Below are 20,340 nucleotides of genomic sequence, written 5' to 3'. Positions count from 1 at the left end.
TAATATTTCGTGACAGAATAGTGTTGACCTACCTCAAAATCTGCCCCTGCTAATAATTGCCCCTTATTTTGTTCGAATCCTCCCAACCACAGTACAAATCCGGTCTATGATAGGCCTACGTTCGCAGTTTATTTTGTATGTTCAATTCTTCAGTTCTTCCGTTCTTTTATCTGTGTTTTGCGTATCGTAAAATATAAATTCCTCAATGATACCTCAACCAACTCCCATTTATTCCACCCGATCTTATCCCTGATGGCAAAGCTAATAGGTAAATAATTGCTTTTCGACACCACACCAGGCCCTTAGATTCCATTCAAAAGAATGGTTCAGTTTGAACGTTAATAACATCGGTGTTGTTCCAACGAAATTTGATTGCGAAGATTTTTTGGAAAAGAAATAAAAATTTCGCGGGACACCTAAGTCTGCTTAAGGAGTTTGAAGTCGAAAACGTCGCGTGTTATTCTGAAATTCCGAAGGCTACCGTTCATATGTAAAACCACCCATCGACACAGCCGCCAGTGTATCCATTATGTATTCTATTCCAACCTTTAATTCCGTTATTCTATCCTAATCCCCTTAATCTTGCGCTACTTTTCGCTAATTCACTTCACGTCAATATCACTCGTAACTAATAACAATCGTTAATCAATCGTTCAATACATTTTCTTATCTTATATTGCGTGTATGAAACTAAGCATCAATTTATATGCACCAGGTAACTCTTGTATTCGCTCTGGTAAGGTGCAGAGTTATGGGCGTGGTAATGCACTGAGCTCCTCCATTGGGAACAGAAATTCCAATTTGACACCAATAACTTTTTTTCTCATAGCAGCAGTCAGAAATTAACCCCGGTGCTGGCAGAAATTAACCCCGGTGCTGAGAGTGAGAGCGCGCTGGGCCGCACACCCGCAGATGTTGAGAGAGAGTGTTCGCTATCACCTGGGCACGCACCGGCGCCAGTGCGTCTGACGCGGCTATGACGCAACACAATCCAACACAATCCACTTCAATCCAATTCAAATCCAATCCAATCCAAGCCAAGTCAAGCCAAACCAAGCAAAGCCAACCCAAACCGAGCCAAGCCAATCGAATCCGATCCAATGCCCTTCGCGAGAGAGTGTTCGCTATCGAAGAGGAGAGGGGTGAGCGGAGGAGAGTGCGGACGCCGACGACGACGGACGCGCGCAGGAAGGACAGGGCCGCCGACAAGAGATGCTCTCAGCGTCGCATCTAAAATGTGAAATGAAAACCGCCCGCCACGGCTACAGCCTGAGCTGTAGTACCTGGCGCGGCTTCGTGAACCGCCATCAATTAGGTGCAAGCTGGCCCACACATGTAGTGGGAACCTGGGTATACAAAAACGTCGGAGGCTATGAGGGGTGTCACAGTCCGGGCTCAAGAGTCTTCATATTCCGAAGCCAAACCGCTCTCAGGATTCCGGAACAGTTCTAATATTACCAAAATATTTTAAAGGATCGTCAGCAAATTGAATTGTAAATTTTGGTAATGCGTTCAAGCTCCTCCCGAATCAGCTGCCTTATAAGCACGCGAAGGTACTCGTCGCCTAAGCGCGTGGCCGATGTATCCTGCTGAATGCGGATTGACTGCAGATCGTCAAGACGTTGGCAAGTAGTGGTGACATCGGAGACGGTTCTTGGGTTCTCAAGGGCGAGCGCAGTGAAAGCGAACTGGTTAATACCTTTCAGTATCTGGCGTACGCGGTCCGACTCTGACATATCCTTATTGACCTTCCGGCACAGTGCGAGAACATCTTCGATATAAGACGTGTAGCTTTCGCACGGGTGTTGCACGCGCGCTTCCAGTTTCTTTTTTGCGTCCTCAGAGCGAGCTGCGGATGTCCCAAAAATCTTGCGGATCTCGGTTGTAAAGGTCGTCCAATCGGGTAGGCGTCCCGCGTTATTGCGGTACCACGTCTTCGCGATCTCGGTGAGGGAAAAGCCGACAGTCAGCCATTTTAGCTTGTCGCCCCACCCGTTATATGCGCTGACCCTTTCGAAGTTCTCCAACCACTCTTCTACATCATCCCCACGAAGGCCAGCGAAGTCGGGCGGATCTCGCTGGCGGCTGATAAAACATTGCGGGGGAGGCGTAGCCGTGGCGCTGGCTGGATCGAGCGTCATGGGCATGGTCTCCTGAGCCAGACGGCGGCCCGAACGGAGCTCCAGGAGTGGCGCTGCAGAGGTAGACTGCGAGATCGAAACGCACCCTCCACCACTTGAGAGACGATGGAAAGCGTGACCGGTTTATTCGGACACTCGGACGAAAAGCACAATTAAGTGCTGATGATGATTATGTACAGGCGATGATGATGGCGGGGCCATGAGAGCTAGCAGTGATGATAATGTACCGATTACGAGGAAATGTCCGTAACGTGTTGAAGAGCGCAGAGTCGTGGTCAGGGTGTCTCACACTACTTTTAATTTTTGGGATCACTTTGGCGTTACTTTGCGTCGATCGGCGACTCACCGCCACCCTTCTTGTGCGCTGACGTGTCGGCCAGTCACCTGATCGCACACACAGGGGGACCACTTCCCACAGAAATAGCGCGGGGGTATGCGAGTTTGTGGGGACTCCGCGCGTAAGAAATAAAAGGAGGGGCCTGAGCGAGGGTCTTTCTCTCTCTACGGTTGGACGTTGTGGTGACATTTTTCCCGAGACGTGTCAGTGTAACACCAATCGATGTGAATAAAGAGTTCGTTATAAAGCTGCTCTCATCTCATTACTTGGTATGCCGTAGAGAGCGAGTCAACAACTTTCTACAAGTGCTCTTAATATTAGTTTTAATCAGTGAGAGATCGATCGGGAAACAGATGTGGCATATGACTGCTCTCAATAGCTCACTCATTCACTCATGCTTTCCCTCACATCATTAGAGTCTGTCTCAATGAAGCATGGAGAAGGGAATACAGCCTAGCAATCCACCGGTAGTCTTCTTCCCAGTAGCCGTAAATTTGTAGCATAATAAGTACTGTGTACTACTTCACACACGAAGTCACTGGGGTGATTTCTTGCGGTGGAGGCAGTATTTTTACGAAGAAACACACACAGCGCGCAAAAAAACAGCGATTGTGTTCTACATCCCGCCGTTCTTCGTCCTGTTTTTTTGCGCGCTGTGTGTGTTTTTTTCAAGATTATTTACCAACTCGCCCAACTTTCGGTGTTACTTCAGTTTTTACGAAGGTCGTACACTCAGAGCATATTTCCCTACTAACTGATGTGTAAGAGAAGTACAGTCTTACCACGTTCATTAACCGAATACTCGTACCACATCAAAGAGGCGGAGAAAATATACGGCATAGGAGTAGAGCCGGGGGTCATGGATTGGGATAAACACGGGTGCTAAGCGTTTCGTCCATATTCAAAAATGACCATAAGTTGGATCGGAGTCATCGGACATTACGCGGAGGTTACAAGAAAACGCAGACCAGGCGAGAGGCACCGTGGTTACGAAGGAAGGGCATTAGAAAAACGATCTGAGAGAATACGCGCTCGAAGGATGACATAAACATCTGTGACAAAAAACGCATTCGCTTGCCCCAAATTAGGAGCAGAAACAAATAAAAGGGTGAGATCACTGTCAAGTTTTTATATGACCGAAATGACGGTGATTTAATATCTAAATCGCCTTCTATACGACGCCGCAGTGCACGTTAGGAGACCAGGGGGGTTAAATGCGTGCGGTCTTGCCCAATTCATAGCCTCGTAATTTTATTTTTGGGTTCTGTGTTGTGTGAGTTCTGGGCGTGGGTCCCTAACCTCGACATAGTTGTTACTGGCAGTCTTTTTTGCAATACTATATTAGTGTCGCACCTGGAAGACCCTAGATGCGTGCTCCCTCGCCGACTGGTCATCGGCATGCGGCGCAGTGTAATGTCCGAGCAGGCTGTAGACGGACGAAATTATCTCGAATATCTCGTCTCTCGTCACTGCGCCGTCCTTGTTGATGTCGTACAGGTTGAAGGCCCACTGCAGTTTCTCTTGCGGCGATCCACGGGACAGCACGGACAGGCCCATCACGAAATCCTTCAGAAGGAAATGTCAGAAGGAAACACGTGGTTAGTCGTCATGGCATAAAAAGCCACAGAGAAGGCAACATCCAAGATCGATGTGTCTCTTCAACGCGGCGATTTGTTTATAATAGAGCACAGAGCTCCGAAACAAGCGGTTATTACCAACTATTTTTAAGAACGTAAGACAGACGCATGTTTTCTTTGTGTACAATCACCCAACAGCCGATGTTTATACAGAAAATTCTAATAGCGGATACGGCTTGACATATATTAACCATGTTCACATCTTCACTGTTCAAGACAAGGGAATATTTGGATACTAAAAACAGAGCTATTCATGGTCACAGCTTGCTGCTTTATGACAAAATAACAAACACTGCGCAAACGTTAATGGTTGTGGGAATGCTTCAATCCTAAGCGCTATTTCTGCCCATGCCTTCGTCAGAGCAACGAATGTAATGCTGAACCAGCCGTTATTTTGATTCTGTGATGCTATACGGTTTAGTCGTTGCAGCCAGCGTAGCTTAAATTCAGGATACTTTTAGTCGTTGAGTTTGCGTTTTTTCAATAGCTTCAAGGCTTAGTCCATGTGAAGTTAGTACGATCTATGCCCAGACAACTAGGTTAGTCTCCCGGATATAGTCCAGCAAAGAACGGTAGGCAGGCCCATGGCGCCACCGACGGTAATGCGTCTATTCTTTGCGTGTCTGTACTGCCGCTGCTTCTATTCTGTTTTTGCCCTATCACACAATGGGCCGAATCGCCTTTTCGCTGACACTCCTCACCCGGCTGACCCCGAGGGCAGTTTGGTCGCTTCGCGGGCAATTTTATGATTCTCTGGACCCCGCCAGTTGGGTTCAAGAAGAAATAAATGCATGTTTTATTTAGGACAAGATTTTTTATCATTTCAGCTTGACCTACAGTTTCGTTGCACCGGTTAGTTGAAAATAGAATCCACTTTTACAACATAAATACCTTTCTCTAGAATGGCAAACTCGGACGGAAGTTGGTTAAAGCAGCCTCTTGATTTATTAAAAACCTAGGGTACGGCAAAGATCCCTAGCAAGGAGGCTGGGGAACGTGTGGGTACACTCAACGGTGTAATCATGAGTAGGTTAATTCAACCTGTTACAGAAACGATCACACAAAATTTAGGACAGCAGCTATGGCAAGCCACTTTGGAATCTGGGGTACTTGTTCATCAAGCTCGATACCCATTGATAAAAGACACACCTAGTGTATAATTATTCCAAATTGCACAAAAAAATGCGCTTCGGTTTCTTTATAATATTGTATGCGTCAGGGGAAAAATCACCGTTTTTCTTTTCTTGTATAAATTATTAGTTTACCTACACAAGTTACCTAAAGCACTGTACATTAGACGATGTATCCATTGCCACTGCAGGAACAGCACATAACACTGTAGAGAAATGCTTTGTGTTTGTGGTACATAGCAGTAAAAAATTAGACTGTGCTTGTCTTTTCTTTTTCCTTCGAGTGATTCCCCTTTTTTCCGAGTGCTTTTATTACTGAACGCTTGCACATTACCGCCTCCACGAGAACGACGTTAAATGGCGCAGCCGCTTTTTAGGTGAAAAAGCCGCGAAAAAGAGCACTCAGAGCTTCTCTACACTAACCAATCGTTTGTCTCACTGTCTGCATCTGTTTTGTGTAGAACAGTGCTTTGCATAAGCGTTCCGACGCCAGCCTCTGAGAACAACTCTCATCCCCGCATTCGGGTGTCAGTGTTGTAGGGAAAGTCAACCCAAAAACATACTGTTAGAGGAACAAGACGGTGGTTAGGGGAGTAAAACATTGGCTAAACATCAACGGAAGAAGCTAGGTAGGCGGGAAACCAGCGCCGCATATTTCACAGACGACATTTAAACACTGTGAATCTATCGTTCACCTATCTCATGGTTCACGTCCTTTGCCTTGCCGCCCCGTAACAACATTAGCCAACAGGCAAACAAAAACAATAATTTAGCCAAGCCGTCCTTGTGCTTGCAGCCGTCCCATTCACCATCAGAAAAACAAAGGGCCATATTAAGTTCTCTTCAGGGTGACTTTCTCTAAAACTTGTACTCAAAAGTCATGGGAGGTGGAATAAAACCTTGAACAAATTACGTGAATATGCAAAACAAAGTGACATTAATTCACAAATGATGTCTCCGGAAGTGGTCTCAAAAGAAGCAGGTTACTGGGGAAAATAAGACAGTGAAATCACCAGTTTTAAATACAGATTACTTGAAAAATGCATAAACGGTTAAGAAATAGGAAACAAGAACTATTCAATATCTAATCCCTTATCTATATGTGATAGTCAGATTTGGGTAAGTATGCTGCATTGCCACCTAGTAATGCAGTTGAAGTCCATTCACTGTCCTAGGTGTTACATTCCTATCGCGCCACAAACCCTTAGGCATCTATAGCAAGCCCAATTCACAAGCTATCGCCTTTTCTTGGTCTTATGTTATTCCTGTAGCATAAAGTAATGTATTTTTAATAAGAGATAGGTTCCCGTCTCGCGGAGGAACCCAAGAAGACAGCAGCGATGGATCCCCACATCCAAAGTTGACGGTCGCGAGGTCTACTTCAGAACTGCGAACGGGTGAAGTTCTCGGACGGTTTCTTTTCGTTTCGTTTTCAACTTGTAAGTCATTTTACGCAGTGTATCTCTAATGACATATATATTGACTGTTTCGTGAAAACAAAATGATGCTCAAAAACATAACTATTTCAAAGGCAAAAATGTAGTTGAAAGACTGTTATTAGAAGGGGATCGCGAATGAGTACATGTGATTTTCTTTATCTGTGTATGCTGCAAGGTGTATACAACCAGATAATAAATTTATTTTCACATGCACCGCCATTCATTCAAGCTATTCAAGAAAACTGTTTTTTTGTGTGTTTTCGGCAAATTTTTATAGTGTTTAATATTCACTCGCACGTCACAACACCGCGAGGGTTTAACATCGGGGCACCCTTGTCACTATACATCGAACAGGTACTTCAGCCTCCAAATTGCCGTAAATAGCATATCAGTAAAGGATGCACTTGATGATGTATCATAAAACCAGCACGACGGTTCTCGGAATAGTTGACCTGACAGCTTTTACGTGTCGCAAACTTCCGCATGACAGTTTTACGGGGATATGTATAAAAATTACTCCTGCCAATCGTCTTCAAAGGCGCTTGCAGGAGGTGTAGGGGCGAACATACGTGAGTCTTACAATGGTGCATTGCACGGTGCTAGTTGTAAAAGTGCTTGGGGCAAACAAATCGAGGCGAGCCCCACGAGGTCCTTAAATTTTAGAAACATTTAGGAGCTTCTGGGAAAACGGCTATCTACATTTCCTGAATTTTACATTCCGCTTAGAGAGACAAATCTCTGTAAGGTAGTCTTGTTCGAAAAAAAGACCTCCGCATGTCAACTACCTATGCTACTATACACTAAAGGGATGCTTCTTGGAACAAAATAAGCTACCCCAAATGAGCCAACCTGTCCTCACAAAGGCACAGAAGGGTTGTAAAAAAGCTACAGGCGTTGAAATGCGTTGCGAAAAGCCTCAGGCTATCCCCAAGCACTTAAAACAGATATTCAAAAGTTAGAAAAACATTAAGAGAACTTTTGCCGTCTAAAATGAGACACAAGCATATTCGCGTAACAAATTTTTTTACTTTAAAAGAGAAATGAAATCGTCCTCATACTTTGCGCACGCAACAAAATTTAGCTTGGGTAGCGAATGTAGAGAACTTGCTCTGCACCAAAGTAAAATGTTCATTATTTCATCACATAGCTCCGAAAACTCACTGAGGCTATCAATAAAATACTATTTCATATTCCGGAATAATACCTCTTAAATGTTTACGCAGCCTACTATTTTAACGTGAAAATATTACAGCTTCAAAAAATGACCCCTGGAGAAATCCCGAATTGTGCAGACCTCGCGTAAATTTAACATTTTTATTGTGGGCAATTTCGGTAAAGGCAAATTACTGGTATACGTTTTTTTGTGCATTTTGTGAATTCTCCGAAGTTTTATTTTGTTCTTCGATGCTTTTACTAACCTAACATTTTGGCGCTGAATATTTAAGCTCATTCTTCGGCCAAACAACAAAGAAAGATGTGCTATTTCGGAAGCAATTTTTTTTTCGTAGATGATATAAATAAAAAATTGCAACTGTTTCAAAATAATTGCAGAAATCACACATCAGACAGACTGCGCCATAACTACATGAAGCAGAAGAATGGCCCTTGAAGGCAAGACAATTATTCCCCCTTTTTGCAAATTTCCGAAAGTGCAACTGCGGAAGCTTGGACTAGTTGATAATACATCGGAGGTTTGGGAAGCGCAAATTAGCACGGAGAACAGAGAAGAAAACAAAAACGAAGACGACACCCAGCGCTTCCTGCCGTCTTCGTTCTTGTTTTCTTGTCTTGTCTCCGTGTTTGTTCGGGCTTCACACCACCATGTTCTGAGATTGAACTCGAAGGGACGAAAAGATTTAAACATACGCAAGAACCGCCCAAGTTACAAGCAAGAGCGATAATAGTCCATGAACTGATGTCTCGATGCGAGTAGTCCCTTTCACCTCATCTGCCAGAATCAGTGACAACATCAAAGCAACTTCCACTTAAGCGTGACAAAAATCCGCATACTGAGGAGCAGCATCGCGTGCCCCAAGTCCCGCACTTCTTCAACTGTGACAGTATTCAATAGAAAGGAGATTAAATGCGTCAGTACCCATCACAGCAACACTATGCACACCGAGTGCCACAACTACTGCGTAAGCAAGAACTTATGCCTCTTTAAATTCAATTAAATAGTCATCTGTTACTTTAATACAAGTTCGGTACACACCTCCGAATATACCCCAGGTGCGTGCAACGATCATTGCAGCCCCGGGATATCAGTTTTTAAAGATACTAAATTAGGTGCACCCCACCGTTATGTCAGTTTCTTAAAGCGTCTTGATAGCTGTTCTGGAGCAAACTTGCTGTTAGCTCCATTCAAAGCAACTGAACTGCTCAGTAACTAATGTTCCTTTCGGGCTCCTATTAGTCCGTATAAAGTGGTGCCCGTTTCCCATCCTATGATATTTGTTACGGGCTAAAATAAGACACACGTCGCCGTCAAAGACAGCACACAAAATGACGAACGGATGGCACACAATACATACCAAATAACAGTGATTTGACGAGTGCCGATGAGGGGTGCACAAAGGCATATCTACCAACAAAAAGTGGCCCACGAATAGAAAACTTTAATCCTTGAAGAGTGCCCGAAGCGACGCGTATTTTCAGGGGAAGCTGTTAAATAATATTTAAATAAATGAAACATAGACAAGAACACCCAAGAAAGAAACGACACGACAAAGCGCTGATCTGAAACGCTGGACGCTCACCTTTTCGCGTTTACTACAACACAAGGAGCTCATGGGGGGGGCGTGGTAGATTTTTCGCACTTGTTCAAAAGTTATTGATGCCTGGATAGATACATTTGCTATCGTTATAAACCAAAATATTGTAAAATGTTATAAAAATGCCATAAAAAATTGTCCTGGTATAATCCAAAAAAAGGTTTTATTAGCAGGTTCACAGAGACGGAATCCTGATACGAAAATAGATTTTTTTCTTGCATATTCTTTACGTGCACGTTGGGTGTTTTAAATTTCGGCTAAAAAGAAAATACAAAAGCGATACCCCGAACCTCCGTTATTCATTCTCGAAACGCCCACATCGCATATATTGCCATTTTGTAAAAGTTTTAGCCTTACCACAACACGTCATGTTTACAGTTATCAATGTGATAACAAATGTTAGCTTCGGGTTTCTTTGTACCACCCTTCCCTCGGAGTTCAGAGCGCATTTTAGGTTCGTGTATTTTTCGTTTCTGCGAATTATTCTCACAGTCCCGCTTGTCACAATAAGGTCCCCTGAGCTCGGCGGAGAGCGAGAGAGCGCCTTGTTTTCTTCCAGAAGAAAAGTATCCAAAGTACAATTTTCGATGTCACACAGAGAGGAGGAACATGGACGATTGTGTATATTCGGTCCGGTAGGAGCTAAAAAAACGACGATGTAGAAGCGAAGTAGTCTTGCCTTGAAGTTGATGGTCCCAGCCCTATCCTTGTCCAGGGCCTTGAACACGTAGTGCGCGTACTGGGTGGTATCTGAAAGTGAGACAGCCGCAGAAAGAAACTTCGATGTCGCATTTATTCAGTCTCTCGGTCTATGCGGGTGCACTTCGAGTCGGCGCCGGCCATTTGAGCTATTTTGTATCTCGGGTACTAGTCGAAAAACTATGTGTAGTGTTCTTTACCTGCGTTTTGCTTAGAGTGAGAGTTGCGTGGCTTCTACTTATTATTCCACAGCGTGTGAACAGTGCACATCACCAGACGTTTTCATGGTGGCTTTGGCTAAGAACGTCCAGATAAATACAGGTCTTATCGCGTATCTAGACTTCGTGTGTGTGCGGCACGTACAACAGCCAGTTTGACCTATGTTTCTTTTGTTAAAACGTTTCAATATTGAGAAGTACTCAAAAAATCTGAGTTTACGACACAGGAACGCCCGTTACGAGATCTACGTTCTTATTTGCGTCAGAACACTCCAAACTTGATGTCCACCTTTTCATTGAGGTATATCTCGCATAAATACAGACTCCGTAAATTTTATTTTTTGCGTTAATAGTCCGTGAAGGCGGGTGGCGTAGAAGCCTATGCGGCCATTTTTCCTTGTGTGAAAGGCGCATGCTTTTCTTCACACCACCATACTTGTGCGAGTATACCGCCAGAAGTTGACGGCATCTGTACATTTTTGGACCCATACTGGGCTGTCCTTAGAAAGATACTGCTGTCATGACGGCGAGTCTCTATGCCAGTCGAGCACATTCTATGCACTCTTCCCGTGTGTACTGACTATCTGGACCTCTTGTTATTTGTCTTCCACCTACTCTGTCAGGTCGGCCGTGTCACAAAAAAGGCAGTAGGTGATAATCTCTGAGCGTCTCTCACCAGTTGTTCTGGATACTATGAACGACTCTTTGGGTGCTAGGAGGCCTCTAACCATATGTTGCTCTTTTATCCACTCGTTAGTGCTACCTGGTGCACAAGGGTGCACAAAGGCATATCTACCAACACAACGTGGCCCACGGATATAAAAATTGAAAGCCGTGAAGAGTTCCCGAAGCACCGCGTATTTTCAGGGGAAGCTGATATCCAGTCTCATGCAGACTGGAACAGCGCTCTGGTGTTTATGATGGCCTATACTTCGTTTCTTAAGGATTTACTAGAAGTATTAGCGTCAATCTCATTATCCTGGCTACTAGCACTGCGGTAACAGCTTCGCTCAATTGTTCGAGCTGCAACTTAGGGTGCGACACATGGGGCACAGAAAACAATACTCTGCGCAACCTAAGGCCAAAGTTCTCCAAAATTACTTTAGAGTCGGGATGCATTCTGTCACACTTCTTAGTATTATTCAAAAAGAGTTATCGGCGTCCAATTTTTGTCACAAGCATGTGACATTACAGCTTCCATGCCCTCCGGTGCTGCATTACACAGAAAATAATCTCCATTGGGCGAGCCGTACTACACCAACCGGCTAGAGCTTTGAAGGGTTCGTTGCTGGATTGCGCGCCCCCTTCGTGGATAAAAACCTGGGCACCATTTTCCTTATCGCGAAAAGATTTTTCTCTCGCATTGTGTGGTACTCAATCGATTATTCTCTGACCAATACATTATCTAAGAACAGCCGTGACACCATAGCGTCTCCACGTACTGCCTTTACACTCCTCTTGCACATTCAGGAACTCACGCCTTTCCAAATGATCAGGGAAATGTCCGGAATGCAACTTTAGGTTCTTTATTAGGGGCGCAAACCAGTATGCTTTGCTAATGTCTGACTTGCTCCATCTGTATCTGGGGGCGTACTAGGCGCGTGAACACGTCTTCCAAATTGGGTAAATGATGTTCATTGCCCGCACTTATCTGCATTCAGAGTTCCATCCAACACACCTCAAATTATGTGGATGTCATTCCATCATCACTAAAACTAAAAGGGCGGGACATTTATTTGTTTTACTTGGAATAAGGCACACAACCCAACCTAGTTCGTACATCTATCAGAACGCCCTTCATTATCTAAAAAGAGGGGTGACTTCAAATTCACTAAGTGTACGTTAAATGCGCCTACGTATTCATTTCATCTTTATGGCTACGGGTTAAAAAATCTCTTGCCCTTTTCCTTCAGACCTTCCTCAATTTTTAACCTATCACAGCACTGGTTTAACAAGGCCTACAACATCTGGTTTGAGTAAGTTAACTTGCGTAATTATGTCTCCTCCACAGAGGGACTGTCTACATCAGCTTTTCACTTATCAGTGTTCCAAAACATGTACTTCCTGTCCACTTGAAGTTTATTTGGATAACCGTGAAACTGCCATTTTTTACTTTCTTCCATTGGAAGCCTTAATTTAGCCAAGTACTATTAAATTTCCTATGCTTTTGTGAAGAATATTGAAGCTGGTAGGTATTCTTTTCCCCATGTGGCATCGCTACAGGTGACGTTCGGGTTCATTAGGTCGATTGCCGTCACAGAAATGTGTACGGTGAACTGGTAGAGGTAAACCGACCCTTGATCTCAGAAAGGATTTCTTTCATCTGGTTTTTCTACATGGCCCTGCTTTTAAAAATAGTGTTTCAGCAGATGTCTCTCTTTATGCACACACCGGATAGCTTACTTGAGCGGACATTTTAAAGAGAACTTTCGAACTTAAACTTGCTTTTTTTCTGCAGTTAATGGGATATGAATGCTGTCGTTCGGAAAATCAATGCTAACTGCCTTTTTCAGTGAGCTATCTTTGCTCATCTCTACTGTCAACTCGTGTATGCGTGTCATATACCAAAGGGTTTGGTGATTCGGCATATGTTTAAATGTGTTTTCTCATTTTCCTGTGCCGACCGTGCGGGGCTGTCTAAGTAGCCTATGTACTATATCACTCGTTCATAAACACTTTTGTAGCATTGTAGCACTAGAACCCTTCGGACAGCACAGTACCCGTGACTTCAAGTCAATTCTTCAAAAACTCTGGAGGTTGACCACGATACACCACTCCTACAAATACAGCTGCTGTAACATCTTTAAACGGTTTCATCCCTCGGAAGAATACGCACGCGTGCAAGCGAAACAGAATCACTACAAAAGGCTACCCGCGGAATTCATAATTTCAAATTCGCTATGCTTCTTTTCTAGCTATGTTTATTGGGTTGCAGAACGACAGGAATGCCCCGGCGTTCTCCCCACCTGTAATATTACACTTCCTCAATCCCTCCTCAAGGGTTTGCTTTTTTGCACCTACTACTACTACTATATTTAAATTTACAAAAAAATTAAACCAGTTTTTATTTGGCCGTTAAGTTCTCCTTAGAGATGCCCGTCTTCGTTGACGAAGTCGGTTGGGCCAAAATCATGCATGCATAGTTAAGGCCACAGACAGCTATCAAGTACTGCTCACCTGCTAGTGGGAAGAACTGGCAGTACATGTCCTTGAAGGTGTTCTCGTTGACAATGCCCGTCGGACAGGACTGCAATGCAGACGCAAGAAATGGGAAAAACACAGGTAGGTTAAAAATTGGGCACCTGTTTGTTGTGCTCGGAGGGGTAATCTATACAGGTTTTTTATCCACCAAGTTCCTTAATTATTTGGGAATAAGACGGAAAATAGCAATAAAGGTTTTTGGAGGGAATGGTGATAATGAAAAGTGACGTTGGAACACACGCAACTTTTTTAGCCATAATTCAATATGCAGTACTCCGAATAAGAGTTAAATACAAAGTTACTACAATAAACCGCCTCAAAGTCAATGCTAAACAACATGAAATACAAGGGGCTCCTTTTTTAAGGAAACGTTTTTCTCTCTGCTCCCACCGTCCCCAAACTTCCTGAACTGTGGATTCTCTATCATTGACTTATGAAACATGCCGCGGCTTCTGAAATATAGAGGAAGTGTTTTTCGAATATCCAAAATTCACTTCTGTTTGTCTCTCGAAGACAGGACACACGACTACACAAAAGTTTCCATCCAATTTCTCGATCCATTGGAGCCACGATAGAAGCTATAACTATTGATGTATCACGCAATTATAAGCGCTTCGCCACAACCAGTCAGCTTGTATGTGAAATTGGCGAAATTCACACAATGGCAGTGCACGAAGGTCATTACATCGATCTTCAGTGGCTGCCTGGTCACTCGGACATACAAGGCAATATTAGATCCGACGCAGCCACCTGCGCAGGCCACTTTATGAGCAACACGACCCAGCTTCCTTTCTCACGAGAGGACACCAACGCCCTTATCCTCACAAGTGGGTGGACTGCACAAATGTCGGAGTGGCAGGATCCTCACCGCAAGTATCCACCACTGCAGGCTATTGACCCGCACTGTAACTTCCACTTTCGATGCGGCGTCAACAAGCGGTGTGAAGGAGTGTTGCACCCACTGCGCCTGAATGTAGCATTTACTCGGAGTTTTAAGGTTAAGACAGGTTGGGAAGAAGATTCCCCCTGTGCCGGACTTGCGCTGTGTGTGAGACTGTAAATCACTTGCTGTGCGTTTTCTCTCGATTCGCTGCTGCGCGAAAAACTGCAGCGAGCTCCCGCTCTCGTGTACGCCATAGAGGCAGTCTGGAACTTCGTCATTTTCTTGGGCCCTAGGCCAATAGGGCTGGCAGTACTTTAGGCACAAAAGTACTACTCCAGTTCCAACGAGACACTGAACTTGACAAATTTCTTTAGATCACAGACAGAGAAAGGGTGTCGCGATATCTGCTCTTTCGCACTGTGGCGTTCGTCTATATATTTTTCTTGTGTTGGTGTCTTTGGCGTTCATCTATTTATTTTTCTGGGGTCGCTGTTGTTACTCTTTTTTTGTAGTCGTTTACTATTCGTTTTGTTTCAGCGTTTACACTAACAATTTTATTTTCAATTGTATTTTTATATCCGGACTTAGCAGGCAGCATTCTCTTGTTTTTATTTTCGTTTTTTTACGTGTCTTGTTTATCTTCTTCCTGCTGTACCCCTAATGTCTAATATTAACCACTCATCAACGAAGTCACCACCCCCATCAGGTGTAGCAAGCCTTGTCCCTAGCAGGGCTGACCCCACCAGTTCACAATAAAGAGCACTCTCTCTCTCTCTCTCTCTCTCTCTCTCTCTCGTCAATGTCCGTTAGCTCTTTAACAACGTGCTTTACGACTCACCAAACAGCATACGGTTCCACAAAAACGTAGCGTGTGGCGATTTGCACAGATCTTGAAACTTCTGGCAACAAGTAACTCGGAACTTGCACCGCTTGGCGCTTCTCCTCATCTGTGAGGCTCAAGCCTCTAAAGCACGGCTCAAACTCCAGGAACGCCGCTTGAGCATGAACAAAGAGAATTGCTGGGTCCCACCCACCCTCAACTCAAGCGCATCTTCTGGTGCCGTTTATTACTACCCCCTATCCCTTTACCAAGCACTGCGACAACTTTTTGCCTAGATGAGGCTGGAAACTGATCATGTTAGGCACAGTGGCTGGTGTAATTGTCATTGAAGAGCATAGTGGCTGCACAGGGTGCATATGTGACGAGAGTGCGAGAGGTAAATATCGTCCTTGTCTTTCTGGCGCATGCCGTCTTTATGGCCTCACTCCCCCATAACTGCTTAGGAGCATAAGCGGGTAAGCCCTAATACCGCTACTTATATTCAGAGTTTTATCAGTTGAACTGAAAACGGCGCAAACCACTCCTATTTTAAAGTTCGCCGACGGATTTTAAACTGGTAACAAAACTAACCACAGTAGCCGACTGTATTTTCGGACCTGGAGAGGAACCAAAAATACAAGAGCATTCCGAACAATCGGGGAGAAGCAACAACGAGCTTCTTTGCAATTAAACAGGACTTAACAAGTCGCGAATGCTTCCTTGCAATAAATTCCTCCTTTGTGTGCGAATGTTTACTCGCATCCTTGCAAGCGTGCCGTTTTTGTTTCGTGAACACTAGAGAACAACGCCAAAGCGTTGGTAATGTCTTGCGTTGACGATTGCGGGCGGTCGGGAGTGCCTTGGTTGGAGTCAGACTCGCCTTGCGGCAGCGCGGTCGCTTTTTTCTTGCTTCTTTAAACGCCAAACTAGTGGGCGATAGTGGCAGGTGAGGTGAGATTTACGGGACAACGTTAGTGTGCCCTTTACGACCGCGGCAAAAGGTTTCACTACTACGGGTTGTGTTGCTACTTGCCTTCTCTAATGGTCTAAATGATTGTTTCTGACTAATTCACGGAAAAGGTGTAGAATATTCTTAACGCTCACTAGGTTTCACAAATCACTTGAAAGCGCAGGATACGTGCCCATATTTCAAGGAAATGGAGACCTACCCTGAACGGCGCAAGCGCTTGCCGAAGGCATGTAACAGAGAGAGACTATTACGGTATTTAGCGGTTGAAGAACTGCGTCGCGGGAATGCATCAACTGACGGACTCAGTAGGCGTTTAGTGAAGTCAACACGATATTGACCCAAACCCACGTGAACGACTCATTTCTTCTGTGGCCAGAGACATCACCAATTCGCAAAATGCATACATGTTTTGTTTTTTTTTGCACGAATGCACTGCCCCGCTTCCATCCAATGCGGCGGACTCCATGCACTATCGTTGCTAGGAGCTTGGGAGTTCCTGGACCGTCTCTATTTTGATGCCGGCACAATGCTTGCAAGACACGTCTTGGACTTAAGGCACGTGAACGTGCTTGCTACGCTTAATCGGCCGACTGCTCTCTGCAACGCGAACAGGTGTTTTCTCTGACTGCGTTCCATCTTTCTAGCTCCAGTTACCGTCAGCAAGCATTTATTTTTTTCCCCCCTGAGCCTTCGCATGTACCACGGGCTCTTAATAGATGCTCTATATGGGCTAAAAACAACGCGCCCTCTCGGAAGCCCTTCGAAAACAAAACAACCAGTGATGTTCCATACGCACACTTCCCAACACTCCATGCAAAATTGACGACTGATGTGCCCCTTAGTATCAATGATGATGATGTAATCGAGCATTCGCTTGCCATCTGCGCAAATGAAGTTGTATCGGCTAAACGTGCGATGAAGTAGGAATTACGCTATCCGTCTCCCGATGCATTATGATAATAATCTAAGTCAGCTTGTAACCACCTCTCTAGTTGCCAGTAATTTTATCACGTTGAAAAAAGTCAGCAAGAATTCTTGTGACACTGTGTGGTTTATTTTTCCACCGGAAGATGCCGCACCAATTCCACCTGCTTGCAGGGGTGCTGATAGACGTCACATTTCGAAGTGGTGTTTCGGAAATATTTTTACTGGGGAATTCGGCAACACCCTTAAAGATTGAAGATTGGTTTATTCATGGCGGCCAGACATACATGAGGGATAATGCACGGAATCTGAATCCCTAGCCCACACACACAAGTTGGTATTCATGCAAAAGAAACAGTGGAGTATGAAAATGAACATATGCAATTGAGATCTAAATAACAAAGAGCACGCAGCGTTCGCCAAACTAAGTATAAGAGTGCTTAACTAATGTTACGCTGGATTAATACAGCCTAACTGGTGGTGTTAGCTAATACATCACCGCAGCAAGACAGCTGCGGTGGTGTATGTACTAACACCACCAAGTTAATACGAAATCCAAATCTGTGCTCCTCTTTCCAACCGGCTTATAGTGAAAATATATATCACCACGGAGAGCTGAAGCTGGCATTAAAATTTGTATTGCGAAGCGTTGACACCGCCAAGGTCATAAAAACACTGAGCGAAAGGGTACAAGGGAAACAGATATTGCAAGGATTTTTTTCCGAAAGAAACAATTAACTCCTAAGCACGTGGCGCACGCTGGTAAACTCTCACTCTAGCGATCCATTCGCCCAACGAGTACCACTGGATTTCGGACTTCGGCTTTTACTCCGGTTGCATGGGAGAAATATTTGCATTTTAACCATCTATCTCTGAAGGAAGAGTTTTGCATTTTTTTGTGACGTATACGGCGCACTACTTAAACATCTTCCGTTGCAGCCTACGCCCCTCTTTCTTGTGGCCATGCGCACACAGAAACACCGAAGAATAGCGGCGGCCTCTTGTTGACTGTTCCTTTTCTGGGACGGCATCATTTCTCCAATATGGTCCTTAAACCTTTCTGGTTAAAGTGTGATTTGAGGTTAGCTAATTCCTTATTGGGCTTTGTGAAATACGTAGCTATTTTTAAGCGACGGGCGCTTTATCCCCGCTATTGTCCCTTGCCGTCTCCTATTCTGTTGTGGCAGCGTCGACACGGCCACGCGACAGTGTGGTGAAGCAGCATGGCTGACCAAATACACAAGAAGAATGCCCAGCGCTTTCTTATTCATTTGTGTATTTGTTAAGCCCCGTTGTTTTGCAACAATGTTGGATCACCAACTCCCCCGACTAGCCATACAATGTGGCATGGCACCGTGGCCATGTTATTGTCGTGGTGAACGAGTGCCAGAGTTCTGCTCGTAGATGCCGGGTAACAAAATCATAACTTGCAAAACTGGGAATAAAATTGTTTCAACAGAGTATCGCCCTTCATTTTGAAATATCACAAGGTTTCTTTTTTTCACTGCTTGCTAGGGTATTTTTCCTTAAATCGACGGCTTTTCGCATGTTGAGGCGACTTTTTAATGATAACACGAATAACACATAACATTTTTAATGATACAGGTTATTCGCACTTATTTATTTCGAGGCCTTTTACGGCAGACTTTATTAGCACGGTAACCACGCCTACGCGTGTTACAGCTTCGACCTCGTCTTGTCTTTACCTCTGCAACACAAATTTTAATACTGATGTTTTATTTGCAGTCACACTTTCCTCTGATAAAGGCGACCATAACACGGTGTTTCTCACTTATGCTCATACAAACATCAGAAATACCCGCAATCTCGACCGCAGTCGACTTTACTTTGCCGACCGTGGCTGGGGGTGGCGTTAACAAAAGTATACTTCTTTCTTATCGGCATCGCCTACAGCGCCCACTGTGACGCTTTTGGGGCGGAAGATACAATAGAGTATGTGTTGTGTCGCTGCCCCAAATACTTCCTCGGACAGAAGCGTGCTTGTCATCGCGTTCAACCGATTGGACAATCGACCATTTTCAATAGAGACTATTTAGGTGATCGGTCTCCACCATCGACCTGAAAGAAGGCGACGAAGGCAGTTCTACGTTTCCCGAGCAAAACAAACTTACACGACTGATTTTAGCGCCTAATACGGGACTAGAGTGCGCACCGTACCAATTTCCATTTCTTCCTCCTCGTTTACCCTCTTTTGTCCCGTGAACGCCATTCCCCTCTCTACCGGGTTGCAAACCAAACTGTATATCTGGTTAACCTCCCCGCCTTTCTATCCATTTTTCTACGCCTCCTAAGCAACTCATTTATGTTTCAATTAACGCCCGAGGACGGATTCGAATAATTTAAACAGGACATAAAAACGTGTATTTGGAGCTGCGTCAGGCAAAACATGGATGTTAATAAAACCCACGGTGTTTTTTTCGATCCTTACGGCGCTTTTAGAGCAAGCTCAAGAAGAAGCAAGAAGACCTGGATAACGCAGTACTATGAAAAAGCTATTAAAGATAACGCAGGAACATGAAAAAGCTATTAACGAAAAACGTCATCTCACGATTATTTTTGCAGCCAAGTTCGCCGGTAAAAGCGAAGAAATTGAAAACAATTACAAATACACCTAAAGGAACGCTAAGACCAGCTGAAACGCTCTTTTCAGCGGCAATAATAAAATATGCCCTGACCCAATATGGAAGCTCATAGTGTACTTGGCGGCAGCAAAGTAAACTACAATCTTCAAACAATAACATTTAATGCTAGAATAATAATGGAGCATACACTGCCGACACTTCAATTTGTCAGTGCATGCAGACTTGCAGACTGAGCACTGTGTTCAGGGAGAAAACCACGACTAAACGTAGTCTGAAAAACACCTTGTCTTTTTGCACACCCCGAAGAAACTGAAGTTGTTAATGCATTCAAAAGTTTAAACAACAACAGACCATTAGACAACAGAGTTTCTTAATAAGAATAAAATACTCATTGAATCTCACTTTGGATTTCCAAGGGAGGATCTACAAAAACAACCCTACCAGCACTGAAGCAGCGTATAGCTCAAAGTATTGACTCTGGTGAACAACTCTCACTTGTTTTCACTTGGAATTTTCAGAAACTTCAGCAAAGCATTCCATAACCTTAGACATGAGGTCAAAATCAAT

At 44.3% G+C, this 20,340-nt stretch overlaps 1 protein-coding gene across 9 annotated transcripts in view; it reads right to left on the bottom strand.

The window, feature by feature from the left end:
• The window catches only part of LOC144164348 (Kv channel-interacting protein 4-like), a 560,797-nt gene that overhangs the window by 18,161 nt on the left and 522,296 nt on the right, over positions 1 to 20,340 (bottom strand). For all 9 annotated transcript variants that reach the window (XM_077694863.1, XM_077694862.1, XM_077694857.1 and 6 more), the window contains 3 exons: positions 13,550 to 13,619; positions 10,135 to 10,205; positions 3,832 to 4,044 (listed from right to left, as the gene is read on the bottom strand). In XM_077694863.1, the coding sequence (XP_077550989.1) occupies positions 3,832 to 4,044; positions 10,135 to 10,205; positions 13,550 to 13,619 (354 nt within the window). The remainder of the gene's footprint in view (positions 1 to 3,831; positions 4,045 to 10,134; positions 10,206 to 13,549; positions 13,620 to 20,340) is intronic.

Source organism: Haemaphysalis longicornis, unplaced genomic scaffold, assembly GCF_048455015.1.
Source record: "Haemaphysalis longicornis isolate Haplotype H1 unplaced genomic scaffold, Haemaphysalis longicornis Haplotype H1 scaffold_13, whole genome shotgun sequence".
Classification (NCBI taxonomy): domain Eukaryota; kingdom Metazoa; phylum Arthropoda; class Arachnida; order Ixodida; family Ixodidae; genus Haemaphysalis; species Haemaphysalis longicornis.
This window is presented reverse-complemented; position numbering and strand designations above follow the sequence as displayed.